At 46.5% G+C, this 21777-nt stretch overlaps 3 protein-coding genes across 14 annotated transcripts; 2 read left to right on the top strand and 1 right to left on the bottom strand.

Annotated features, from left to right (window-relative positions):
• Positions 1–68: 68 nt before the first annotated feature.
• Positions 69–7694, top strand: LOC109529131 (heterogeneous nuclear ribonucleoprotein D0). 11 transcript variants are annotated; one of them, XR_002170790.1, is made up of 7 exons: positions 69–517; positions 1368–1536; positions 2046–2207; positions 2306–2630; positions 2765–2911; positions 5564–6127; positions 7613–7688. XR_002170790.1 is itself a non-coding variant. In XM_019892330.1 (7 exons), exons 1-6 carry the CDS (start codon positions 345–347, stop codon positions 5644–5646), a joined length of 1059 nt encoding a protein of 352 aa, XP_019747889.1. In that variant the 5' UTR covers positions 69–344; the 3' UTR covers positions 5647–5675; positions 7613–7694. The 11 variants fall into 11 exon arrangements, 10 of the variants coding, with proteins under 10 accessions (XP_019747889.1, XP_019747887.1, XP_019747888.1 ...); XM_019892330.1 differs by having other exon boundaries at positions 5564–5675; positions 7613–7694; XM_019892328.1 differs by having other exon boundaries at positions 5564–5679; positions 7613–7694.
• An 861-nt stretch (positions 7695–8555) lies between these two features.
• LOC109529133 (vesicle-associated membrane protein 8) lies at positions 8556–13389 on the bottom strand. Of its 2 annotated transcripts, none has more exons than XM_019892339.1 (4): positions 13301–13389; positions 11757–11961; positions 9959–10123; positions 8556–9356 (listed from the first exon to the last, which is right to left on the bottom strand). In XM_019892339.1, exons 2-4 carry the CDS (start codon positions 11757–11759, stop codon positions 9219–9221), a joined length of 306 nt encoding a protein of 101 aa, XP_019747898.1. In that variant the 5' UTR covers positions 11760–11961; positions 13301–13389; the 3' UTR covers positions 8556–9218. The 2 variants fall into 2 exon arrangements, with proteins under 2 accessions (XP_019747898.1, XP_019747899.1); XM_019892340.1 differs by lacking the exon at positions 13301–13389 and adding an exon at positions 13161–13183.
• Positions 12753–21669, top strand: LOC109529130 (aryl hydrocarbon receptor-like). Its single transcript, XM_019892326.1, has 12 exons — positions 12753–13371; positions 14682–14860; positions 16689–16789; positions 16867–16956; positions 17049–17160; positions 17246–17355; positions 18206–18393; positions 18574–18683; positions 18766–18907; positions 19287–20406; positions 20567–20649; positions 20680–21669. Coding segments are annotated over exons 1-12 (2295 nt in total). The 5' UTR covers positions 12753–13312; the 3' UTR covers positions 20681–21669.
• The last annotated feature ends 108 nt before the right edge of the window (positions 21670–21777 follow it).

Below are 21777 nucleotides of genomic sequence, written 5' to 3'. Positions count from 1 at the left end.
GTCATGGTTAATGGCGCCTCCCATCCAGCTGGTGGCGCTGCGGTATATCGTGTTTCGTCACCGAGCCAAGCGCAGTTTGAGCGAAGAAGACGTGGGCGAAGAAGGAGGACCGTCGCCAAGTAAATAAACGACAAACATTACCAGTTAAAACGAATTAGATCAACATTTCGTGTAACCCGCGGCCAAGCTGAAGTACATGCTCCAATTTCAGAGGCTAACTCTCCAGCTAGCCTCGCGGTGAGCCTCCGGAATTTTAGCTAGCCTATAGCCTAGCTTCTCCTTACTGACGCAACCCTAGCGACAAATAAGAACTACGACAAGAAAGAGGGAAAGGAGGAACAAACATGTCGGACGACTGCGAGTTCAGTGAAGACGTGGGCATCATGAGGATGGAGGAGGACGGGGAGGCTTACACCGACGACCCCATGACGGCCGCGGCGGCCGTCGACAGCGGCCTGGCTGAGGGCGAGGCCGACGGGGCGAGGATCGACGCCAGTAAAAATGAAGAGGATGAAGGGTAAGACTTTAATGTTTTAAATATGTATCAACGGCTAGAACAAGTGGAATTCAAGCGCTGTGTGCCTGGTCCTCGTCAAGTAATGTTGCCAAAATACTGTACAGTGAATTCGATTAAACGTTCAGACCCACCCTCCCGCTCAATTGAACTAGATGGAGTTCCCGTGCTCTTTCGTGACCCGCTAAATCGCCTTTTTAAAGCCATTTGTTTTGTCTGAATTTAGACTTGTATGCCTTAAGTGTAGTAGCAGTGGTACCACAACATGCTGGACACCGCCGAGGTCTACTGGAAGAATAGCACGTTCCATAACAAGGAGAGGCAGAGAAGGTCCCCAATCACGCACCATTCATAGTTGTAACATTCAGAGCATCTGTTGCTGTACCGTGAATGTTAAAGTAGCAGCTGTTTGAAGATGTATAACAATCACGATAATTTGCATTATGGTGTTAGACGTTATGTTGGCATTGAACCGGCAAATCCGATGCTTTGCTGGAACATTTTGGTGTGAAATCCTTTTTTTGTTTGTCAGTTATATATAAACTTCACAAACGGGAGTGACAAATAAACACCATGAAGCCAGCAAGCTTTGCGTCTCATTTGGAGAACGGTGAGAGCGAGTCGTCCGCTTTTCATTTCTTCAAAGACATGTTAGATAGCCTCCCATTTCTTGACGGTGAGAGAGTGGGAACCGACCTTGGGAATTTTTTTTAAAAAAACACCAGCATAGCAGCAGTTTGATTGAAAAAAAATGATTGTTGGGAATGCAGCACGTTTGCTAGGTTGTGTACCTCATGACGTGCCCTGTGAATGTATAAAAGTTATATCGCCGTACTGGTCACATTGCCAATAGGAAGGTGTTTGTCGGCGGCCTCAGCTGGGACACGACCAAGAAGGACCTGAAAGACTACTTCTCCAAGTTTGGGGAAGTTATCGATTGCACTCTGAAACTGGACCCCATGACGGGCCGTTCCAGGGGATTCGGCTTTGTCCTCTTCAAGGAGGCCGCAAGTGTTGACAAGGTACGCGACGGCATTGTTTGAAAAGCCATTCGAGCATTTGGTTCGATACCCTTGATGTTCCAAGGAAGATTCATGGGCTACTGTGTTCTTTGTTCTCATGAGTCGTGAGCGCTTGCCAGTAAGCCTTTTTGAGTACTTACCTGATATATGTACTGTGAATAGACACTTAAACGGCTTTTGCATTTATTTGATATCCTTGATATCCAGCTTAAGGTCTATTGTCTCGTCCTGTTTGTTCTTTGTCCCCAGTAGTACGACAGTTCAGCTGACTAGCAGGACAACGGTCCTTTTTCCCTTTCGTGCTACTTTTGGCCCAATAGTAGGACCTTAAGCTGTATATCAAGGGTATCGAATAAATGCTCCAAAGGCATCTGAGCGGGTTACCCAACATCCTTGCCTGTAACTACACATTGGGCCTCGTGGGATTACTAATGCTCCAGGACCCGTTGGACGTGCAACTTCATCAGGATTGTTTTCATCCTGACCGGATGGATGATTTCATTGCCCAGGTCACTGCGCAGAAGGAGCATAAACTCAACGGGAAGGTCATTGACCCCAAAAAAGCCAAGGCCATGAAGAGCAAGGAGCCGGTCAAGAAGATCTTTGTGGGCGGCCTCTCTCCAGACACTCCCGAGGAAAAAGTTCGAGAGTACTTCGCCACCTTTGGAGAGGTCAGTATCCCGTGCCAGGCCTCCTTCCTTTTTTTTTTTTTTTTTTTTTTTTAAATTGTTAATCAAACAGCAGTCATACTTCCATTGAATCCCATCAGGTGGAGGCCGTCGAGCTTCCCATGGAGAGCAAAACCAACAAAAGGAGAGGCTTCTGCTTCATAACGTTCAAGGAGGAGGAACCGGTTAAGACCATCATGGAGAAGAAGTACCACAACATTGGGCTGAGCAAGGTAATGCCTTTCTCCATAAGTCGCCGTCACCCGCGGCGGGACGCGTGTCTGGACAAAAAAAAAAAAGATATGTGGGGACTGTGTGGTGTGCAGTGTGAAGTGAAGGTGGCCATGTCCAAGGAGCAGTACCAGCAGCAGCAGTACTGGGGAGGCAGAGGAGGTTACTCGCCCAGGTCTCGAGGCAGGGGAGGCGGTGAGTCCTGGCCTGAAAAAGGCATTTGGCAAATACACCGCGACGTCGTACCCACGCTAGTTTCATGAGCACGCCCATCAACGGTCCCGAGCGTGTCGCCGAGGCTGTTAAGTGATCCGAGGATGTGATCGTAGGTGCCGGTCCCAACTGGAACCAGGGTTACGGCAACTACTGGAATCACGGCTACAGCAACTACGGCTACGGCAATCAAGGCTACGGCGGATACGGCAGCTACGATTACTCTGGTTACGGCAACTATTACGGATACGGTGGCGACAGTAGTAAGTCCATGTGTGAAGATCTCTGTAGACCGTTTGAACGAACTAGATCATATTTTTATTGAGGGTGGGGGATTGGGGTGGGGGGGTCGGGGCTCTGTTGGTGGGGGGATATGGATATCCTGATGTATTGTATTGTCTGTTACAATACAGTATCGATACACCCGCATCAAATATCAATATTGTCACTGTCACTCTTGTCAATCTTTAATGTCAACACTGCATCTAAACATGTTTTATTAACATTGTGAGTGTATTTTTGGTTTTATTTTCTTTCTTTTTTTTTTTTGTACCTAATATTGAAGGACAGTTTTGATGGGATTTCCCTTCTTCTTCTTTCTTCTTATACAGGTGCATCTCAATAAATTAGAATATTGTAGAAAAGTTCATTTATGTCAGTAGTTCAATTTCAAACTCAAAAATTGTTTCAACATTTTTCAACATAAATTCTTTTCACAAGGCAAATTCCTACCTAATTTCTATATAAAAAAATCATTTTGGATTGTGTCATTCTAATTTCTTGAGATGGTGTATTTTGTTTTTTTTTTAGCTGTAAGCTACAATCATCAAAATTATATAAAAAAAATAAAATAAAATCCTGAAATATTACACTCTGTGTGTAGTGAATCAATGAGTTTTGCTTTTTGAATTTGAACTGTTGAAATCAATGGACTTTCCCACTTAGTGAGATGCACCTGTATAATGTTTGATAGAGCAGATAACACCATCGTAAATATTGCGAAAATAGTTCATCATAATCATGCTATGACACCCACCCTTGGTCTGTCTGCCGTGGTCTTCCGTGTTTATTGACGACAGCATTTCACTTTTTTTTTTTAACTGAAAAAAGACGTCACACTCAAAACAATGTCGCACTTTAGCGCTGCTGACGTTTGCGTTCAGAACGCCGAATTCAATTTGACTTTGCCACCAATGTGTTTTGACACGCCAACGCTAATGGTGAAGCACTTACAGTGACATCGCCAACTGCTGGCCTGGCATGCACATTACAGTGTTTAGTTTGTTTTGTTTTTTGTTTTTTTTTTTTTTTTTGGTTTATTTGTTTTTTCCGCAAGGTATTCAGTTGATTGTCCGGCAGCGTTTAATCATTTCGATGCTGACTTCATAGGCCAGTGGTGGGTAGAATATGGCCCCCTCCATTCTAGCCGCAGTTGATTATAAATCATAAAATAAAACATGAGTGAGATACTATTTAACTATGTAAAATGCCAATATATTAATTAAAACAATTAAAAATGTTCACCCTATATCATGAAGCACTGGTCACCAATTTATTTTATTTTATTTTTTAATATCAGAGATACAAGTAAACTTCTCAAAAAAAATTTCTCTAGCATATCAGGTTTGCATTGCGATAATTTGTAATGTATTGGCTAATCTTTATGAATTAAGTACCCCTGCCTGCAAGAATTCTCGCCCTATTTGTGAGTACACTGTGAAAAACATTTTATCCTGCTGTTAGCAGGTGGAATTTTTTTGGGGGGGGGTGGGTTGTTTTCCTGGAAAATTATCGCTAAAAATGTTGCGTAGGCCTTCCTAAGTCAAACCTAAAAACCAAAAATGAATATCTCAAAAACCTGATGTGCTAGGGGGAAAAAAATTGCGCCAAAAATACGTTTAGGGACATCTAAAAGCATTTCAGATTAAAGTTTGCAGCTGACCAGTGTAATTAGCTGATTGTAACAAAATTAATTCATTCATTTTTAAAACCATAAAATAAAAACATTTGTAACACCGTGTTACATTATATATTTATTTATTTTTCTCTCCCACATCTTCGGTGCGTTTTAAAAATGAAACGCGCCCACCAGAATTTGCCCACGCCTGCCACGGAGCCTTTCGTGCTGCTTTGCATTGGATTACGTCATGATACGTGTCGCTTTTTTATTTTTTGCCAAGTCTGTAATGCGCCGTTTCGGACTTGCGGCATTCGTCTGGGACGGCAACGGTTGCAAAGGGGCCTGGCCAGTGAGTATTGCGTATTAAATGTCACACTTGTTGGATGGATTGCCCGTTTAGAACTTAAGTGCGATCACACTACAGAAGTTGCTTTTTTATTAGTCAGTTTGCACTCCTCGCAAAATGGGGACATTATGTGACGTTTGGGGTGAAAATTCAGCATGAAAGTAGACGGACGTTCGATGTTCATCCTAAAATTTCACTCGAAAGCCAATTTTGGGGTCGGACTGGAGATGATAGCGTTATGCTCGGATGATTCTACCAAGTGTCCCATTGAGTAATTGGATAGATAAAAAAAAAATCAAATAATCTTCATTATTCAACGACAAAATCTGCATGCGAGTTGCAGGTGTTGTTCTTGTCCACTTGGGGCCCCACCGGATTCCCGCTTGCGGATGCCCCACCCTCGGGTCAGCGGCTGGCTCGTAACCGGCTCACGGTTAGCCAGTCTGCCGACTCCCAACTTATTTCCGCATGCGGTGGTGTCTCACTCTGCGGTAACGTTGACTTTTTGGGGGAATGAAATGCTTCTGGAAGCCAAGTCGGCCTCAAATGTTCAGAATGCTGCGCAACGGGGGGAAAAAAAGACTTGAATTTGTTAAATATGTGCTGATTTGGAACTGTTTTTGCTTCTTGTTTTGGTTTTACTCTTGTTATTATTGTTTTGTGGTTTTGTGCCCTCATCTGTAGATGAGCCGGTCGGCTACGGCAAGTCCCCGCGGCGCCCCGTTCACAGCAACAGTTACCGACCGTACTAAAGCGCTCGGGGTCCCCTCAAAGGACACAAGTAGGTATGTCCGCTCCAACACGCCCGCACTTCCCGTAAGACGTAAAAAGTAGTCCTGTTGATTAAACTGTTTGATAATATTATGTTGTCATTGATATTTTCCTTTTGGTAACGTAGAGGCTACACGGGGGCGATTATTTTAACACCTGCAGCCTCCTTTGCACCTTGTTTGTTTTGGTCTCTTCTTTTTTTAACTGTAACGTTAACAGGTAAACCACTACTACTACTACTACTACTACTACTACTACTACTGCAGTAATGGATGTACAGTTCACGGAAAAGCGAAAGAAAAAAAAAAGAGGAAGTATGATGTCTTTCCTAACTCTGACATACCTTGTTTGTACCTGCCAGCGGAGCTTCCTTGCAGGCCATGAGCTGACTCCAGATACTCTCAGGGCCCGCTCAATGCGGACCGGGTACGAGACGCATACGCTCTCGCTTGCTGCCGTTTGGTATGGTCTCACAACATCCTGTATATCAACTCAAAATGAAAACAGCAACAAAACCAAAAAAAAAAAATGGGATACGATGTTGCCATTTTTTTCCTCCAATTTTGCTTCATCTCGTTTTTGAGTTGTTTGAGAAAGATGTACAGTGGTGCCTCGAGATACGAGTGACGGCGCAGATGATTGGCCCATTTTCCGGTTATTTAAAAAAAAAAAAAAACATTTTTGAGCTGTTTATTGCCACTCCCAGATGACGTTGATTTCCAAACAAAACATAAAAGAGAACCACATACATTCAGCTTTGGCGAACTAGTATGTTTAGCTTCATGCTAACAGTCTAAAATACCCCCGTCAAGCGAACGACCTGCATGTGTGGTGGTGACATCATCTTTCAACCAATGGAGAGTTGACCACAGTGCTGGAGCAACACATGTAGACAGATAATATAACGACACGATACTGCTATTTGTACTTTATCCTTTGTTAAGAATGACGCCTATTCTTGCTGCTTACTGAGGAGTGACCATGTCGAGGTATCCCTTGGACGCACGCCACTTATTTATTCAGGGCGGATAGGGACCGGGTCGGCCTTTGAAAAGCAAAAATCCACTATTCATTGGCACCTATTATAAAGGCTTTGGGGTGGGGGGGGGACTTCAATAATTGTTGACAAAATGGGGTCTCCCCCCCAAAAAAAAAAAAAGTAATTATCTGGGGGGTCCATTGTATCCATACGTTCATATTATACTCAAGTGGCATGCACCAGGAGCAGCACAATATCAATTGAATTGAAGGAAAAAAAAGTGGCAGAAACGATTTCAATGTCATTGTTACGACTGTGTGCATTATAAAGCGCTAAAGTTTGCAAAAATTTGCGTTGGGTTTTTCTTTTGGTTGGCCGGGGTGTCCGGAATGTATTTCGGTGGGGCACGCCGATTCACGATACAAGCATGGTCAAGGAATGAATGAAACCCGTTATCTCGAGGCGCCGCTGTATGTGGTTAAATTTCCGTCATTTTTTTACAGGCCCCCACCACAAGTAATGATTATTTGGAATTAAGTATTTGCTCTCCAAAGGGTACTACGGCCAAGCAGTTGTTAATCTTTCTGCACTCCTGATGCTTTTGTCTCTTGTCCATGAGCTAACAGCTTCTCTGGACGCCGCCATTGTGTTGGGGGATCACGTTTGCTTTCTTCGACATGTCTTCTCCTCTGTCTTACTGACTTTCTGTAACTTTTCTGTAAAAGTAGACGTATCCAATGTAAAGCCACAAGAATTGCCACATTGACAGACATTTGCACGCAGTGTTTCCCTTTTGGATTTTTTTTTGTAATGACCAATTTTTCTTCTAGTCGTCCTCAAGATTGCTTTTCTATTTAACGTGTTTTAATGTTAATATATCAATTACTTTTATTGACTTTTTGACACACGGGGGATTCCTGTTAGGCTGTGCTGTGCGCCGGCTCTGACGTGTGCGCTTCTTTTCTCAGGTGTGGCGGGGCAAGAGGATGGCGGCTGACGGGCGGCGGAGAGGCCACCACGCGCTCGTTGCCGATTGTAAGAAAAAAAAAACAAACTGAAGAGCCCATATTTACTCTTTATTTTCTGGAGTGTTCCCTGGATCTGACACTTTTTTCCGCCCCGGTTTGATTTTTGCCTGCATTTAAAGGAGTTTGAGTCCCTTTCTCCGTTTTTTTTTTTTTTTTTTTTTTTTTTTTAAAGGCTTTATGATTAGGTAGACACTTATTTACAAATGCAGATGCACATTTATCACATTCTGTTCATTAGCCCTATACAACATTCGTATATACACACACACACAAAATGTATTCAATGTAAGCGTGATGAAACAATAAAATGATTATTTTTGGGGGGTGGGGGATATTTTTGTGGGTCAACATGGCACAGAGGCAGCAGGAGTGTGATGCCAACAATTTCTATGAGCATTTATTCCATATCCAGCTTGAGGTCCATGGACTAGTCTACGCTTTGTCCTTCGTGTCCTTAAGTAACAAGTGCAGCCAGAGAACATCGTAGTACGTGGTCTTTGGAATTCTGTCTTACTTGTAACCCCCCCCCCCCCCCCATGACTGTGATGACATTTCAACACACAGTAGGACAATTTGTGGCCAAATGACTTGTGGCTTTTTTGGAGGGGTGGGGGGTGGGGCCAAGGAGGCTGCTAGCATGTGCCCTGCCTACTCCTTGGGCCTTGCAGTGTTACTAGCACAGAAGTTTACTAGTATGGTCTAATGACATACTTTTGTAGGCTGAACATGGTCCCCAAAGAAATCACGAGTGAGAGGCAGTGCTGAATAGTTAGCTCGTAAGACTGTGTCGTACTAGTAATTAGGGCAGGCCAAAAAAAAAAAAAATTAATCGAATCATTTTCCTTTTCAAAGCCTGATATTGATTCATAAATCGATCCTTTTAAAATGCCCCCCCCCCCCCAATCAATTCATGTGACTTCTCCCGTCCCGCGAGATCCAATCAGAACATGGCGGGAGCACAGAAATCGGCGCCGACAAGCTTAAAGGCCCATGTCTAAAAGTTTTGGGTTAAAAAAACAAAAAGACTTTGTGAGACAGTCAGGAAGGAATGGGGTTGACAGTGTGTTTTGACACTTGATTTGCGCAGCACATTGCACTGAGAGTGCAAATGATTGCAGTGTATTGTTTTGATCAGCTCATGTTCAATAAAAGGTCCGATTCATGTAACCGCATTGGCTTCCATTCTTAATGTCACTATTCAGATGAGTATTCTTTTTTGAGCTAATGCACTACGTTAGAGCAAGACGTTTGCACCATCACTTCTTTTACGTTCATTTTTGTTCAGGTCGGCCTCACCAGGCTTTCGCCATTTTTGTGTGCCGGAAGGAAGTGTTTTCACTTGTTTTGCTGAATGCAGAAGTCGGTTGCGTGTGTACCGGATTGTCTTGCTCGTGAGGACCCGCCACCCCCAAAAAAAAAAAAAGAAAGCATACACGTACATGGACCTCCAGCTGCATATGCAGGCTCTTGAATAATTGCTCAATTCTTCTCAAACAGGCTTCCCCTCGTTCCCTTTCAATTCATCCAAAATGGCCGCGTGCACCGATTAGATCACTTTGGTGGCAGCCAGGATGATGAGGATGAGGACGATCAGCACGATCACGCCAATGATGACGAGCATTTTGATGTTTCTCCACCAGTACTTCCTGGCCACCCGCGTGGAGGTTCTCTGGAACGAGTCGGCCTGCAAGCAGCAACGTCAATGTCATCAAAATGGCCGGCCGCATTTGAAACAAACTTTTACAAATGTGCATTTTGGTCCACTTTAGGAAACCAAAGCACATGGTTTGACTTTTACCACGTCGCTTTTGAAGTACCAACATTGATCTGTTCTTCTCCCGCAGCCAAAAGAATATCCTGCGAGGAGGCTCTTTTTGGGAGTTCCAGAAACGTTTGGGGTGGGGTCGAGAATAGCGTCCCATCCCGCTCCCACGGAAAACAATCCTGTCCCAGTGCCTGGCCATAGTGAGATAAATCCTGCTCCCGGTGAAAACGACTCCAGTCCTGCTCCAGTTCAGCACCTCCCCGCTCCAGCACTGCTCCCGTCTTGGAGGTCAGCTACATTAAAAACTAAGCGGGATCTTCTTTTGCCCCACATGAATAAGCCCTTCATATGGGAGACATGCATGCGCTCCAGACAGCATTTCTATTTGGAACGTTTCAGTCAGCTGTGTTCCGAGTTGCAGACCCGACCCGAAAGTTTTCAGGAACTCTCAGTACCAAAGACAAAAAAAAAGTCGATTTCGCCCGAAAGAACTCGCCTGACGCCAAATGTCCAAAACTCACAGAGGCCTGCAGGTCTCCGGTCTTGCCGATCAGGTCGTCCAGCCGGTCTCCTCGCTCCAAAACCTTGTCGATGTTGTCCTTCAGGATGACCTTCACCTCGTTCACTTGACCTTGCACATGCTCCAGCTTAGAAGCGGAGCCGGACGATGGGACGTTCGAGTCGGCCTGCGGGGGGTGTCCACAAAACTAATTAACTGGCTTTCGAAAACATCACAGACTATTTAGTCTAAGCAGAACCTGGTGTGTTTTCACTTTGAAGAAACCTAACACTGGTTTTCAAAGACATTTTAGTCTCGTATCTAATCTCGTTTTTCCGCATTCTTCAATGGATGCAATGTATCTTTCCAAATACGCTCAAGATTTGGCCTTTGACGACTTCAACCAAAGTCCAAGCTTAGCTGTCCTTTTGCTCTTTCATTTGGGATGACCTCACCAGGATGGCCAGACACACGGAGCCAGAAATGTGATCTCATCCAGAGGGGCGGAGCTACGCGGTGGGGGATATGGGATTTTTCGTCCATTTTCACAGGGATGTGCAATCTTCTTGGACACAATCATTACTTTGGCACCATAGCAAGCAACCAAACATGGCCGAGAAGTCATCGTTTACCGTAGCATCCGCAGTCATGCTTTCATGAAGCAAAAAATGCACCAAGCGTGATGCTCGTTTTATGAGCAAACAAACGAAACAAACCGATTTATATATTTTTTTAAAGCAACATTTAGACTTCTGGACAATTCAAATGAATGAGTCGCACGTGTGGCTTTGTAAACATCAACAGTTTAGAAACTGGCGATGTGATCTTTCAATGATACGGATAGATGGTTTTGTCAACATAAAAGATGACATATTCTTTAGGAAACCGAGGATGGTTTAGTCTGTCATGCAACAAATATGCTGGAAGAGTTTTGCTACGCATTCGAAGCAATTTTGTGAAACAGATTGACCTGAAGACTATTTAGTCGCCATGTGTCTTTTCCCGAAACATCACAGACAAATTAGACCGTCATGAAAGTAACGTGTATTTTTGTAATCAAGAGTTCTACAAGGAAGCGCATGTATTTTGGAAAAATACTGCGTTTGATTACATTAAAAGGTATGCCGTTCGTAAACACCCGAGACAATTTAGTGATGGGCACCAGAGGCTGCGGCCTCCATTGACCGACCAAGCACTCGGATTTTCGCCAAAACGCCAAAGGCACGTTTTCAAGTGAGCTTAACATGTTTTTTCTAAACCATTTAAATAGTCAGTCGAATGAATAGCGTTTTTGATCATATTAAAGACAAAGTCCGTGTAGCCCCGTGTCCCCTCTTCCTCACTGCAATAGACTGACCTAGGCTATTTCCAGAAACATGAAAGAATTGGATGTCTTTGTTGGCAGAAGCAAAGAAAAATCAAAGAAATTGTACTTTTTGACATGAGCAGACAATTTAAGAGTCTTCAAATACCCGAATATATCTTTTTTTTTTTTTTTTTTAGGGCGGGTGTATTGAAGGCAATTTCATGGACTTGCATTACAAACCCGGAACCTTCTTGTTTTTATCAGTAGCAACTTTACGGCATGATTAAGTCAGAGTGTCTTCACACTTCCTGCTTCACAACGGTAGTGTTGGGCTTTTGAGTCAACCTAATCCATCGGTGAACAGCACAAGCTAAAAGAAAACTCTTAACTTCTCCCACAGCTGGGCGTCATCCACCGAGCCTCGACACTGTCAAAACACTCACAGGAAAGGAAAAGGGCCAGAAAGAAGAAGGGTGGAGGGGGGAAAGGGGGACAAAAATAACTGAGCACTCACCATCGTGACGCCACTTGCGGGTTAATATCCAAAACTAAAATTGGCAAGCAGTGATCTTTGCTGCTTCTTGTGACTTGACTGCTGAGGGTTGCACCTCTGCCGGGTTACTCATTAACTCCTACCCGCCTCAATCAAAGTCTCACTGGCTTGACAACAGCTGCCACTGGCGCAGGCCCAGAAGCCATCTCTGCACTTTCATTTCCTCCTTTGGAGAGCAAAAAGAGACTACACTTGAGGGTTTTGTGTGTGTGTGTGTGTGTGTGTGTGTGTGTGTGTGTGTGTGTGTGTGTGTGTGTGTGTGTGTGTGTGAGAGAGAGAGAGAAAGAGAGGCTCTGGGTCAATGCATAAGGCACGTGTAAGCTCAAAAGGTCACTTGAGAATCGCCAGCCGTGAAGCGCAGTCAGCTCATGGCGTCACTTGGTTTCCTCATTCTCGCGTCTGGCAACTTTATTGCATTGACGTGCAGCATAATGTCCAAATGCGCCAAAGTTAAGACAACTGGACACTTGTTTTGAATTTGTCGTTTGTTCTTGCGTTCCAAATACTTTGACGTTGTCCATCCATCCATCCATCCATCCATCCATTTTCTGATCCGCTACTCCTCACAAGAGTCGCGGGGCGTGCTAAAGTCTATCCCAGGTGTCTTCGGGCAGTAGGTGGGGGACACCCTCAACTGGTTGCCAGCCAATCGCAGGGCACTACTTTGACTTAGTACATATGCTGTTTGGCTCAAGGGGTGTTTTCTTCGAATTATTTCCTGTAATTGTGCATACCACTTGGTTGACTTTGGTTAGTGATAAGACTAAGGCGCGCGTTTGGACTTAAATTCGCACAACACCGCCCTATATTGTCGCTAGGTGTGAATGGTTGTTGTTTGACCGGCAACCGGTTCAGGGTGTCCCTCGCCTACCGCCCAAAGTCAGCTGGGAGAGGCTCCAGCATGTCCGCGACCCTCGTGTTGATAAAGCGGCTCTCGGATGGATGGATTGGGATCGCAGCGTCCCTGCCATTAATGCCCACTACCGCTGGGGGGCGATGTCGTAGGAAGCCAAACCCAGGTCACAGGAAGCGGCGTCACTGTCGTACAACTCTAGCTCAACACTCTCACCTCAAAAATACAATTAAGCGGTGGATTAGTTTTGCGTTTAGAGCATGTACAACGGTACTGAAAAAGTCCATTTGGCGATTGTTGATTTGGAACGAAACAAAGGGGAAAGTTTGCTCCAACGACAACGCGCGACTTAGACGGCTGCTCCTGTATCGGGCGCCGTGATTGGCCGAAGCGGAAAAGAGGCTGTCGCCCACTCAAGACCAAGTCTACTGGAAAACTTGCGAGATTTTTTTTTTTTGATATGCGCTTGTGAATGTTCTTTGCCTCGGCTCGCGTCGAGTAGTTAGGATTACATATCAAAGTGGAGACGCCGCTGATGAAAATCCGCTTCCGGAGGCGTCGAGGAATCCGGATATCGGTGTTAAATGCGACTTCGGAGGACACTAGTTGCCTTCCTCCCGTTGAAGTAAAGTGAACCTCAACTGTAACTAACCCGAGCGCCACCATGCAGGGAAATGTTGGCGTCTACGCGGTGAAGAGGAGGAAAAAGCCCATTCAGAAGAAGTACGTGCTCAAATCCGCACTCTTTACACTTGCGTAGTCACTCGCTGACTTCTAAGAAGTGTTTTCTTTCGACGTCGTCCATCAACAAGTCAGCTACGTCATCGTGCCACAGTTATTGTAACGTTGGCGTCATAACCACAATGTGGTCAGCTTTGTCCGTGTTTCGCAATAAGGGACACGGGGTGCCTGCCTCTCCCAAAAAGAAAAAAAAAACAGGACAATGAAGAATGAAAGATATTTTTTATGAAATAAATTAGATCAAACCTGCTGGACATAACCCTTTTTTTATTTTGCATTTTGCTCGGGGGGGGGGGGGCATTAGGGAGTTTCCCAAACCCTGACGTGTCATTGCAGTCTCCGATGGGTTTTCATTGAGGTCGTTGATAGGGACCAGCATCAGTCGTGTCTCTAGCCCCCCTTTACTTAACTGGCTGGGCAGGCTGTTTAATTGAATCCACTGCATTCAATACAATGAACCGCGTCCTAAGGACCAAGCCTTTCCACGAGTAATTGACGTCCTCCCAAGGAGGGTACTAATTGCCTGTTGATGCCATTACCTGGTGGCAAATCACTAGTTTTGTCAACACGAAGGCCCTCAGCTCCAATTTGGTTCCTTGTCACCAAGATGTTGGCAAAGCAGTACTTTGGTTGAAATGAAGCTCCTCAACTCCAATGCAGGTGCTTGGCCCTTAGATCTGGCAAAGCACCATTGTTATCTAAGTGCAACTCCTTATCTCAGTTCAACATGAATTCCTTGGTACCAAGAGAGTGGTAAAGCACTACTTTTGTCAAAGGCTCCGCTCATTCGACATAGTTCCCTGGCACCAAGGTGGTGACAATGCTTTACTTTTGTCCACATGAATGCCTCCAACTCACGTCAACGTAGCTCCTTGGCACAAGGGTGGTGGCAAAGGACTTCTCGTGTTACTCTGGTTTAAACACAAAAGCCAGTTTTTTCAGTGAATAGCGAGGGTTATAGGTAAGATACGTGTATAGTTTTACTCTTTCCACGTGTTAGGAACACATTCAAACACACTCACTGGCATATCTTCTCTTTTTGGCACTACACTGAAGGCACACAGTTCTTAATTTGGAGTTGCCTGTCTACATTACTCTAAAAACCCATTCCCCCCCCCCCCAAAAAAAAGATTGCTTCAATGACTGCACTAAAGCAGAGGACCACAGTATTGCACTGTAATTTGGAGTGACGCTGACTCTGTCATTAAATAGCCTGGTTCATCTTTCCATGTGGAAGGAAGGAAGATGTGTGGTTTTGGTCCCACTGAACCCCTCGTGTTGTTGTTGTCCAGTGCCGCGCCTCCGCCCGTGAAGACCAACCCGTCCAAGCGGCATCGGGACCGCCTCAATGTGGAGCTGGAGCGCCTGACCGGGCTGCTGCCGTTCTCCGAGGAGGTCCGCAACCGCCTGGACAAGCTGTCGGTGCTGCGGCTCAGCGTGGGATACCTCAAAGTCAAGAGTTACTTCCACAGTAGGTTCGGCGTGGCGCCTTGTATGCCAGCGCTTTCCAACTCATTCCAGCCTGATAAGAGCTTCTTGTAATTTCCCACATGGGATCAAGAAAGTGCCAATCTGGACACTGTTTGTGCCTGAAGCCTCGCGAGCGCTTCTTTTCCGTCTGACGCGATGTTTTGTGAAGAATCTGCGGAGCTTTCCGCAAATGCGAAGACGAGAAAACAAACGTGGTCATAGAGGACCCACGAATGGTGTTTTTTTTATTTTAATTGTCTATTTTTTTAGATTGACATTCATTCGTTCCTACATTTTTTTTCCCCCCCAAAATCCGGCCGGTATGTAGTGACAATTTTTGCTAATTCATTTTCATTGTTTCTATTTTTCATTTCATTTTTAGTATTTATTTTCAATGTATTTTGTTGATGTTGAACATTTGCATATTGTAATTCAAAAAAATTTTTTTCAATTTGTATTGTGTATTGTTTGCACTTTGATTCACATCTAATCTATAATCAAATTAATAGGCAATGATTTTAATACTCAAGTAACCATTTAAAGCCCCTTTTTTCCCTACTTAAATTTGCCCTCCTGACCTCCTCTCAACTGTACAGTAATTCTTCATTCATTTTTCGAGTCATTCTTTTGTGTTTAGTCAAAGCAGGCCATTTGCAAGCATCTGCTTTTACTTTGGAAAACGCCAGAAACTGAATCCGTTTCATAAATGCTGCCAAGGACGTTAGTCCCTTTTGTGTGATATTCTTTAATCGTTGCATAGTTTTTTTTTTATCGATAAACAATAATTGGATCATCAACAGAAAAATGCTAATCAAATTTGATCCGATTGTGTTTGGTTAAATGATGTCATAATTGCGAGAATAATCGATTGTAAAGTTCTTCGATAGTTGATTAGTGCACGCTCGCAATCAAAACCACGCCTCCGATGTGCACCATCTCTGCTTGAAAGAGACTCCCGGTAGCAGGAGCGCACATGCGGTCAAGTTTTTGCATCGAGAGCTTAAAGTGAATGCCTTTTCGCCGTGGCAGAACTGGGCTGCGCTCCATGAATTATGGAGGCGCTGCTTGGAGGGCGCGGACTTCGGATCGGCGTCTGAGGCGAATCGGTCAAAGCCCTGAAAGATGAACTCGGGAGTTGGAAGCCGTCCCCGAGCGGGCTCCTGCTACAATAACAAACGGGAGGATTCTTGCGGTCACGTGACGCCCGCTTCTCGAGATGAGCGGCCGATCAAGCGGGTTTGTTTTGAAAAGCCAGGCGCAGCGAGCGGGAGGAGGGGGGGTGGGGGGGGATGAGGAAGCTGCCTTGCGTGCCATACAGTCATTACCGTAAGGGAAAAGGAGTCATTGTTGAACCGACGGGAGATTAGATTAACCCTCAAAGAGGTCCTTTCCTTGAACTAGCCAGTCTCATTTGTCCCGAGCGGCAAAAACATCCCTCAGCTTCCCAACTACTGGAATACTTTTGCTAATTCTTATTTACAGTGAACGCCCGAGGGGCCTCACGAGATTTTATGGACGGTGGGGCCGAGCCCTCAGGAGAGGCAACGTTTATCCATTTAGAGCCTAGCTGCAGATAGGCTATCCTAGTAGCACATATGTGAAACCAGCATGACATTGACTGGAAGACGCACGGCCGTGTTTTGAGCGAGAGCCCATTAAGCACCGACTATGAAAAAGTGAACGCTCCATGACAAAAGTCCAAAAATCTGTCCGACTAATCAGATGCGGGCGGCGCGGTGGGCGACTGCTTCTCACGTTGGCCTCACGGCGCAGAGGTGCAGGGTTCCACGGCGACAAAATCCATTTTAAACGTCTGACTTTCTTTGCAGCGCAGCACAGGAAATGCGTGGCGCTCCGTCCCCCCAACAGCGACGGGCGGTCGGTGTCGCTGGACGGCGTCGGCTTCTCTGAGGGCGAGTTCCTCCTCAAGGTGCGAGGCCGTCGCTACGACGGGTGCGTTATCCCCGCCGTTGTCTGCGCTAATCGGCTTTGCCGCCTCTTCCGCAGTCGCTCAACGGCTTCGTCTTGGTGGTGACGGGCGACGGCACCATCTTCTACACGTCGCCCACGATCCAGGACTTCCTCGGCTTCCATCAGGTCAGACTTGCCTTCTTTTGCCCCTTTTCCAACTGCGCCGTCCCTGCATGGATAGATGGACATTCATGTCGTTGTCTTGGTGTCCTTCTCAGTCTGACATGGTGCAGCAGAGCGTCTTTGACCTGATCCACATCGACGACAGAGAGCTGTTCAACTGCCAGCTGAAGCTCGGCGTCCACCTCGGCGAGACCGGAGCGGACGCCTGTAAGTTCGGAGGAAACCCGATGATGATGACGATGATGATGACGATGATGATGATGATGACATTTTCGCTGCTTTGCCGTAAAAGTGACAAAGAACAGCTCGTTCAGTCTCCTGCCTCCGGAGAACTCCTTCTTCCTGGAGAGGAACTTCTGCTGTCGCCTGCGCTGCCTTCTGGACAACACCTCCGGATTCCTGGTGACTGATACACTACTCACAAAAAGTTTGTTCTATTGGCCAGAATTACAGGAGGAACTTAAAACGCTTGATAGCTTGCACATTTTGACCGTCTCTATAATTTATGGATTTCCCACGTCCAGCTATTCCGAGTTTGAGTAGATTTTGGCCAACTTGCTTTTCTCAAACAAGGAGCTGAAAGTTCCGACACCAAAACAGGCTAACATATGGTAATTGCATTGCTATTGAAACAATTTGGACACAAACGGTAGAGTAAACCATGTAGACAAATAATCGTCACCGCTGTGTATTGTTTACCCTCTACTACGAACGACGAGATAAGTCGAGATGAGTATTACTCCGACATGCTGCATCTTTCTGAGCTTGATCGGCTTCATGCGTTTCACGCTGCCCCCTGGTGGCGAAGGCACGCAAACAAGAATGAGCAGCACGTTTTTTTTTTTTGTTGGTTGGTTTGATTGAAGCAAAAAATGGGGCAAAATAGCTTTATGTTTTTGCATTTTATTTAAGAATGTGTACGAATTCCACTCGTATCTCAAGGCAGACATTTCCAGTTTTGGGGGTGGGGCATGACGCAGCCCAGGCCACAGGATTATCATTTGGGCTTCATCTTAATCCACCAATCGGGCCCTCGCCTCTTGTGAGTGGAAGAAGAGAAAAATGCTCCAATTTGGCCCCTGCGGTTGGTAGGAGTGAAGCTCACTCGACACTGTGTGGCCATGCTATGTTGACTCGCTGTTGACGTAGCGACGCCACTCACGTCCGAGTCCCCGCACCGGTGTTGACTCGACCCCGCCTCAAATGACCTTTTGTGCAAAACGCTCATGTTGGCGTGACTTTCCTCCTGCAGGCTTTAAAATTCTCCGGCCATCTGAAGTACCTGCGGGAGGACGGCGGCCCCGAGGGGAATCCTCTGTTGGCCCTGTTCGCCGTGGCCACGCCTCTGCAGCCGCCGCCCGTCATGGAGATCCGCACAAGGACTCTCATTTTCCAGACCAAACACCGGATGGACTTTGCCCCCATGGCCGTGGACACCAGGTACCGGGACCTGATGCGTCAAATCCGGCGCCGCCCTGACTTACGAGCTGGGATGAACAATTTCATTCAATCGCCAATGGCATGACAACAAAGTAGAACGTGTGGTTTTTGTTTTTTATTGTTTTCCACTTTCAATTTTTGAATTGTATTGCCATGAATCCGCATTGGTGTTCTTGTCAGGGGCAAACTGGTGTTGGGTTACTCTGAAACCGAGCTGATCACCCCGGGTTCCGGCTATCAGTTCGTTCACGCCGCCGACATGATGTACTGCGCCGACAACCACCTCAGGAGTATGTCGCCGAGTCTCCGCCTCGAGACGAATTCCCGACTTGACTTGCGATCTAATTTGTTCCCTTCTTCCTGCGGCCGCAGTGATCAAGACAGGAGACAGCGGCTTCACTTTCTTCCGGCTGCTCACCAAGACGGGACAGTGGTTGTGGGTACAAGCCACCGCCCGCGTGGTCTTCAAAGACGGACGGCCTGACTTCATCATCGCCCGTCAGAAGCCGCTAACGTAAGCAACCTTCAACAATTGCGGAGCGCCATTCGCTTTCCCCCGAAAAGGACCGAATGGCAATCTTTTGAAGGTGACACGGATTCGAGACTTGCATCCGTATGTACAAAGTCGATCTGGATCGTCTTTGTCACGCTTACACATCTGAAGTTGTCAACTGATTTCGAGTGAGTTTGGTGTCCCAAGACAAAATATTTAAACGTTTAAACCTGGGCCAGAACCAGATGTCGAATCTCGATCCAGGTCCTAATTCAAAAAGGTGTGCATGAGGTTCTCGTTTGGTGCGGGGCTTTTGATCACGATCGGGGCCCGGCCGAGAGATCTAAGATCATTTTCATATTGGATGCGCTTGAATGAAAAATGCCAAACTGCCTCGCAGGAATGAAGAGGGAGAGGAGCACCTCCAGCAGAGAAGACAGCAACTGCCCTTCAACTTAGCCACGGGAGAAGGCGTCCTGTATGACCTTTCCCTGAATGCCTTCACCATCCCGGCCCCGACCGGCACCAAGGGGCCCCTGGGAGAAAGTCCTCTGGATCCCAGTTCCATCTTAGGATCCTTACACCGGCAAGACCGCTCGCTTTATTCCCAGGATCCCGCCCCCCGACTCACCGACTTCTCCCAAGTAGACGAAAGCGACCCGGAGCAGCCTCTGGAGCGAGCCTTCTCGGACAGCCACGCGCTGCTCAGCGTTCCGGGTCAGCTGGAAGAGACGTGCGGCTCTACGTCGCACTCCATGCTGGACTCGCTGGAGCAGATCCTGGGAGACCTGGGTGATGGTGGCCTGGACGATCTGGAGGTAGAGCAACGCGAGCTGAGGGAGTGGGAGAACACGCTGCTCAGGATGAACCAGAACCGAGACTTGGATCACATCCTGGCCAGCGATGTCTTTGCCTATGTGGAGGAGGCCCTCGGATTAAAAACCGCAGGAGGCGAAAGCTCTCTTCAGGCTTCCCCTGACTCTGCCAGGTTGTTCGAGTTTGGGCCAGAAGTTCTTTCGGGCGTGTTGTTTTCTGGTGCGGAACCCCCTTCCAACTCTCATCTTGGACACTGGCCTGCGAGCGACACGCCTTTCCGCCACGGCATTCCCTCCCGCTCCTGCCGTTTTGAGACGGCTTGGCGACCTTCAACGGTGACCTCCAACACCGATCTAGCGGGTGCCCACTCGAATCCCTCCCAACAGGCCTCGTGGCCCTGCCCCCGCACGGACGCAACCGGCCCGCAGTTTTCTGGCAGCTGCATGTATGAACACTTGGCAAATTCTGGCCCCGGTCTCCCCCAGGGGCCCCCGTATATGGGACTAGCCCACGTCAGCGCTCCGAGCGCAGGCTTCGCCCTGCCGCACGCGGTCGAAGAAGCACGGCCCCCCGCCGCAGCGGCCTGCCAGACGCAGCTTCCCGCCCTCGGCGACATGTGCGAAACAGGAGCGTCCCGACCGGAACGTCACGCTGAAAACGGAGCGTCGCAGTCGACCTTCTTCTGCTGGAACGGTCAAGCCCAGGTGAGTAAAACAAACAGCCAAAACTCACGCTGCTGCTTTCGTGACTCTGTGGCTCAAAGGTGGCGGTAGTCATGAGTAACTGGCAGTTCACGTTGCTGCCTAAAGAAAGATTCAAGAGTTGAAATGGATCTGCTTGTGCACTTTTCCCCTCCGCACGCAGAGGCCCAAAGATCCCCTGAACCCGTACGCCTTCCCGGTTCATCCGCCCAGGATGATCAGCCTGCCCCGGAACAGCGGCCCCTAGCCACCCAGGCGCAGCTTGCCGCTCAGAACGCCGCCCAAAACGCCACCTCTTGGAGAGGAAAGAAAAGCCGCCTCATTTCAAAGGGACTCCATCTCTGCTGCGTTTTATGCTCCTTTTGCAAAGCAAGTGGGATGTCACAAGAAGACCATCCTTCAAGACCTGGGACATGTTTGTATATGAATGTATATATGCCACGCATCTAGAAAGGATTCATAGCGTTTTACTTTTTTCACATTTTATTACGGTTCGTCTCATAATTACAACCTCTCTCTCTCTCTCTATATACATACAGTATATATATATTAGACGATTTCAAATTCAGCAAAAATAAATACTTTTGCAATAAGGTATTATTCTAAACAGACTTTTAGGAACTTTTCAAAAATGTTAAAAACTTTGGTAGGATCCAAGGACAAAACTGGATCAAGACTCAAAATGTGGATCTACCCACAACATTTTCAATGAAAGAACTTCTATTAACTTTTTGTTTTGGTATGACACAAGTGGAGTCAAAATGAATTGGCTGACTTTTTAATCAAATGTCTTTGTTTCAGTTTGGGCTAACTTTGAAAAAGAAATGAAAAACAACTTCTTTCACGCCATGATGATGTGTTGTGTGTAGAATAGAACGTAAACAATGTGGAAAAAGTCTAGCGCTGTAAATACATTCTAGGTGCATTTTGGGGGGAAAAAAATAAGAGAGCGCTTGACAGTTATCTGGCCACATTTAAAGAACTGCAGTCAATATCTAATTTATGTTACTGGAAAGTGAAAACTAACCTTGCCTTTATAAGTCATAGCAACATATTTGTATAGCCACATTCAAATGTTTCACCCACCTCTTCGGACTCGCTTGTCAAGCCTCCGCGTATATTCAGACGTGTACTCATGCAGGTGATTGACGCTATTCAGGCAGCTAAAGGCAGAGACCAAACGTCGGTGTCAAACGTGATCTCTGCCGACAAGCCTTGTGCTTTATATTCTTGCTTTTCTATTAAACCCAACCTCAGTGAATGGAACGAGCGGTCTGGACAGCCTCGTCGTCTCTGGCTTTTGCCAATGGAAATGCCGCAGTGGCAACTCACTACTTGGACAGACACACTTTCGAGTGTCTGCTTTTGCCGATG

This window comes from Hippocampus comes, unplaced genomic scaffold, assembly GCF_001891065.2.
Source record: "Hippocampus comes isolate QL1 unplaced genomic scaffold, H_comes_QL1_v1.1 scaffold145, whole genome shotgun sequence".
Classification (NCBI taxonomy): Eukaryota; Metazoa; Chordata; class Actinopteri; order Syngnathiformes; family Syngnathidae; genus Hippocampus; species Hippocampus comes.
Note: the sequence above shows the minus strand (reverse complement) of the source record. Positions and strands in the feature narration are given on the sequence as shown.

What these genes read in the sequence shown, in the direction of transcription:
- LOC109529133 (XM_019892339.1), bottom strand. An exon ending in CCGGAGACCTGCAGGCCTCT is followed by an intron (nt 9,357 to 9,958) that starts GTGAGTTTTGGA and finishes TGCTGCTTGCAG; the next exon opens with GCCGACTCGTTCCAGAGAAC.
- LOC109529131 (XM_019892330.1), top strand. Translation starts at nt 345, where the DNA reads ATGTCGGACGACTGCGAGTTCAGTGAAGACGTGGGCATCATGAGGATG. An exon ending in AAAAATGAAGAGGATGAAGG is followed by an intron (nt 518 to 1,367) that starts GTAAGACTTTAA and finishes CATTGCCAATAG; the next exon opens with GAAGGTGTTTGTCGGCGGCC. An exon ending in AGGCCGCAAGTGTTGACAAG is followed by an intron (nt 1,537 to 2,045) that starts GTACGCGACGGC and finishes TTCATTGCCCAG; the next exon opens with GTCACTGCGCAGAAGGAGCA.
- LOC109529130 (XM_019892326.1), top strand. Translation starts at nt 13,313, where the DNA reads ATGCAGGGAAATGTTGGCGTCTACGCGGTGAAGAGGAGGAAAAAGCCC. An exon ending in CGCCGACAACCACCTCAGGA is followed by an intron (nt 18,684 to 18,765) that starts GTATGTCGCCGA and finishes CTGCGGCCGCAG; the next exon opens with TGATCAAGACAGGAGACAGC. An exon ending in GCCCGTCAGAAGCCGCTAAC is followed by an intron (nt 18,908 to 19,286) that starts GTAAGCAACCTT and finishes ACTGCCTCGCAG; the next exon opens with GAATGAAGAGGGAGAGGAGC.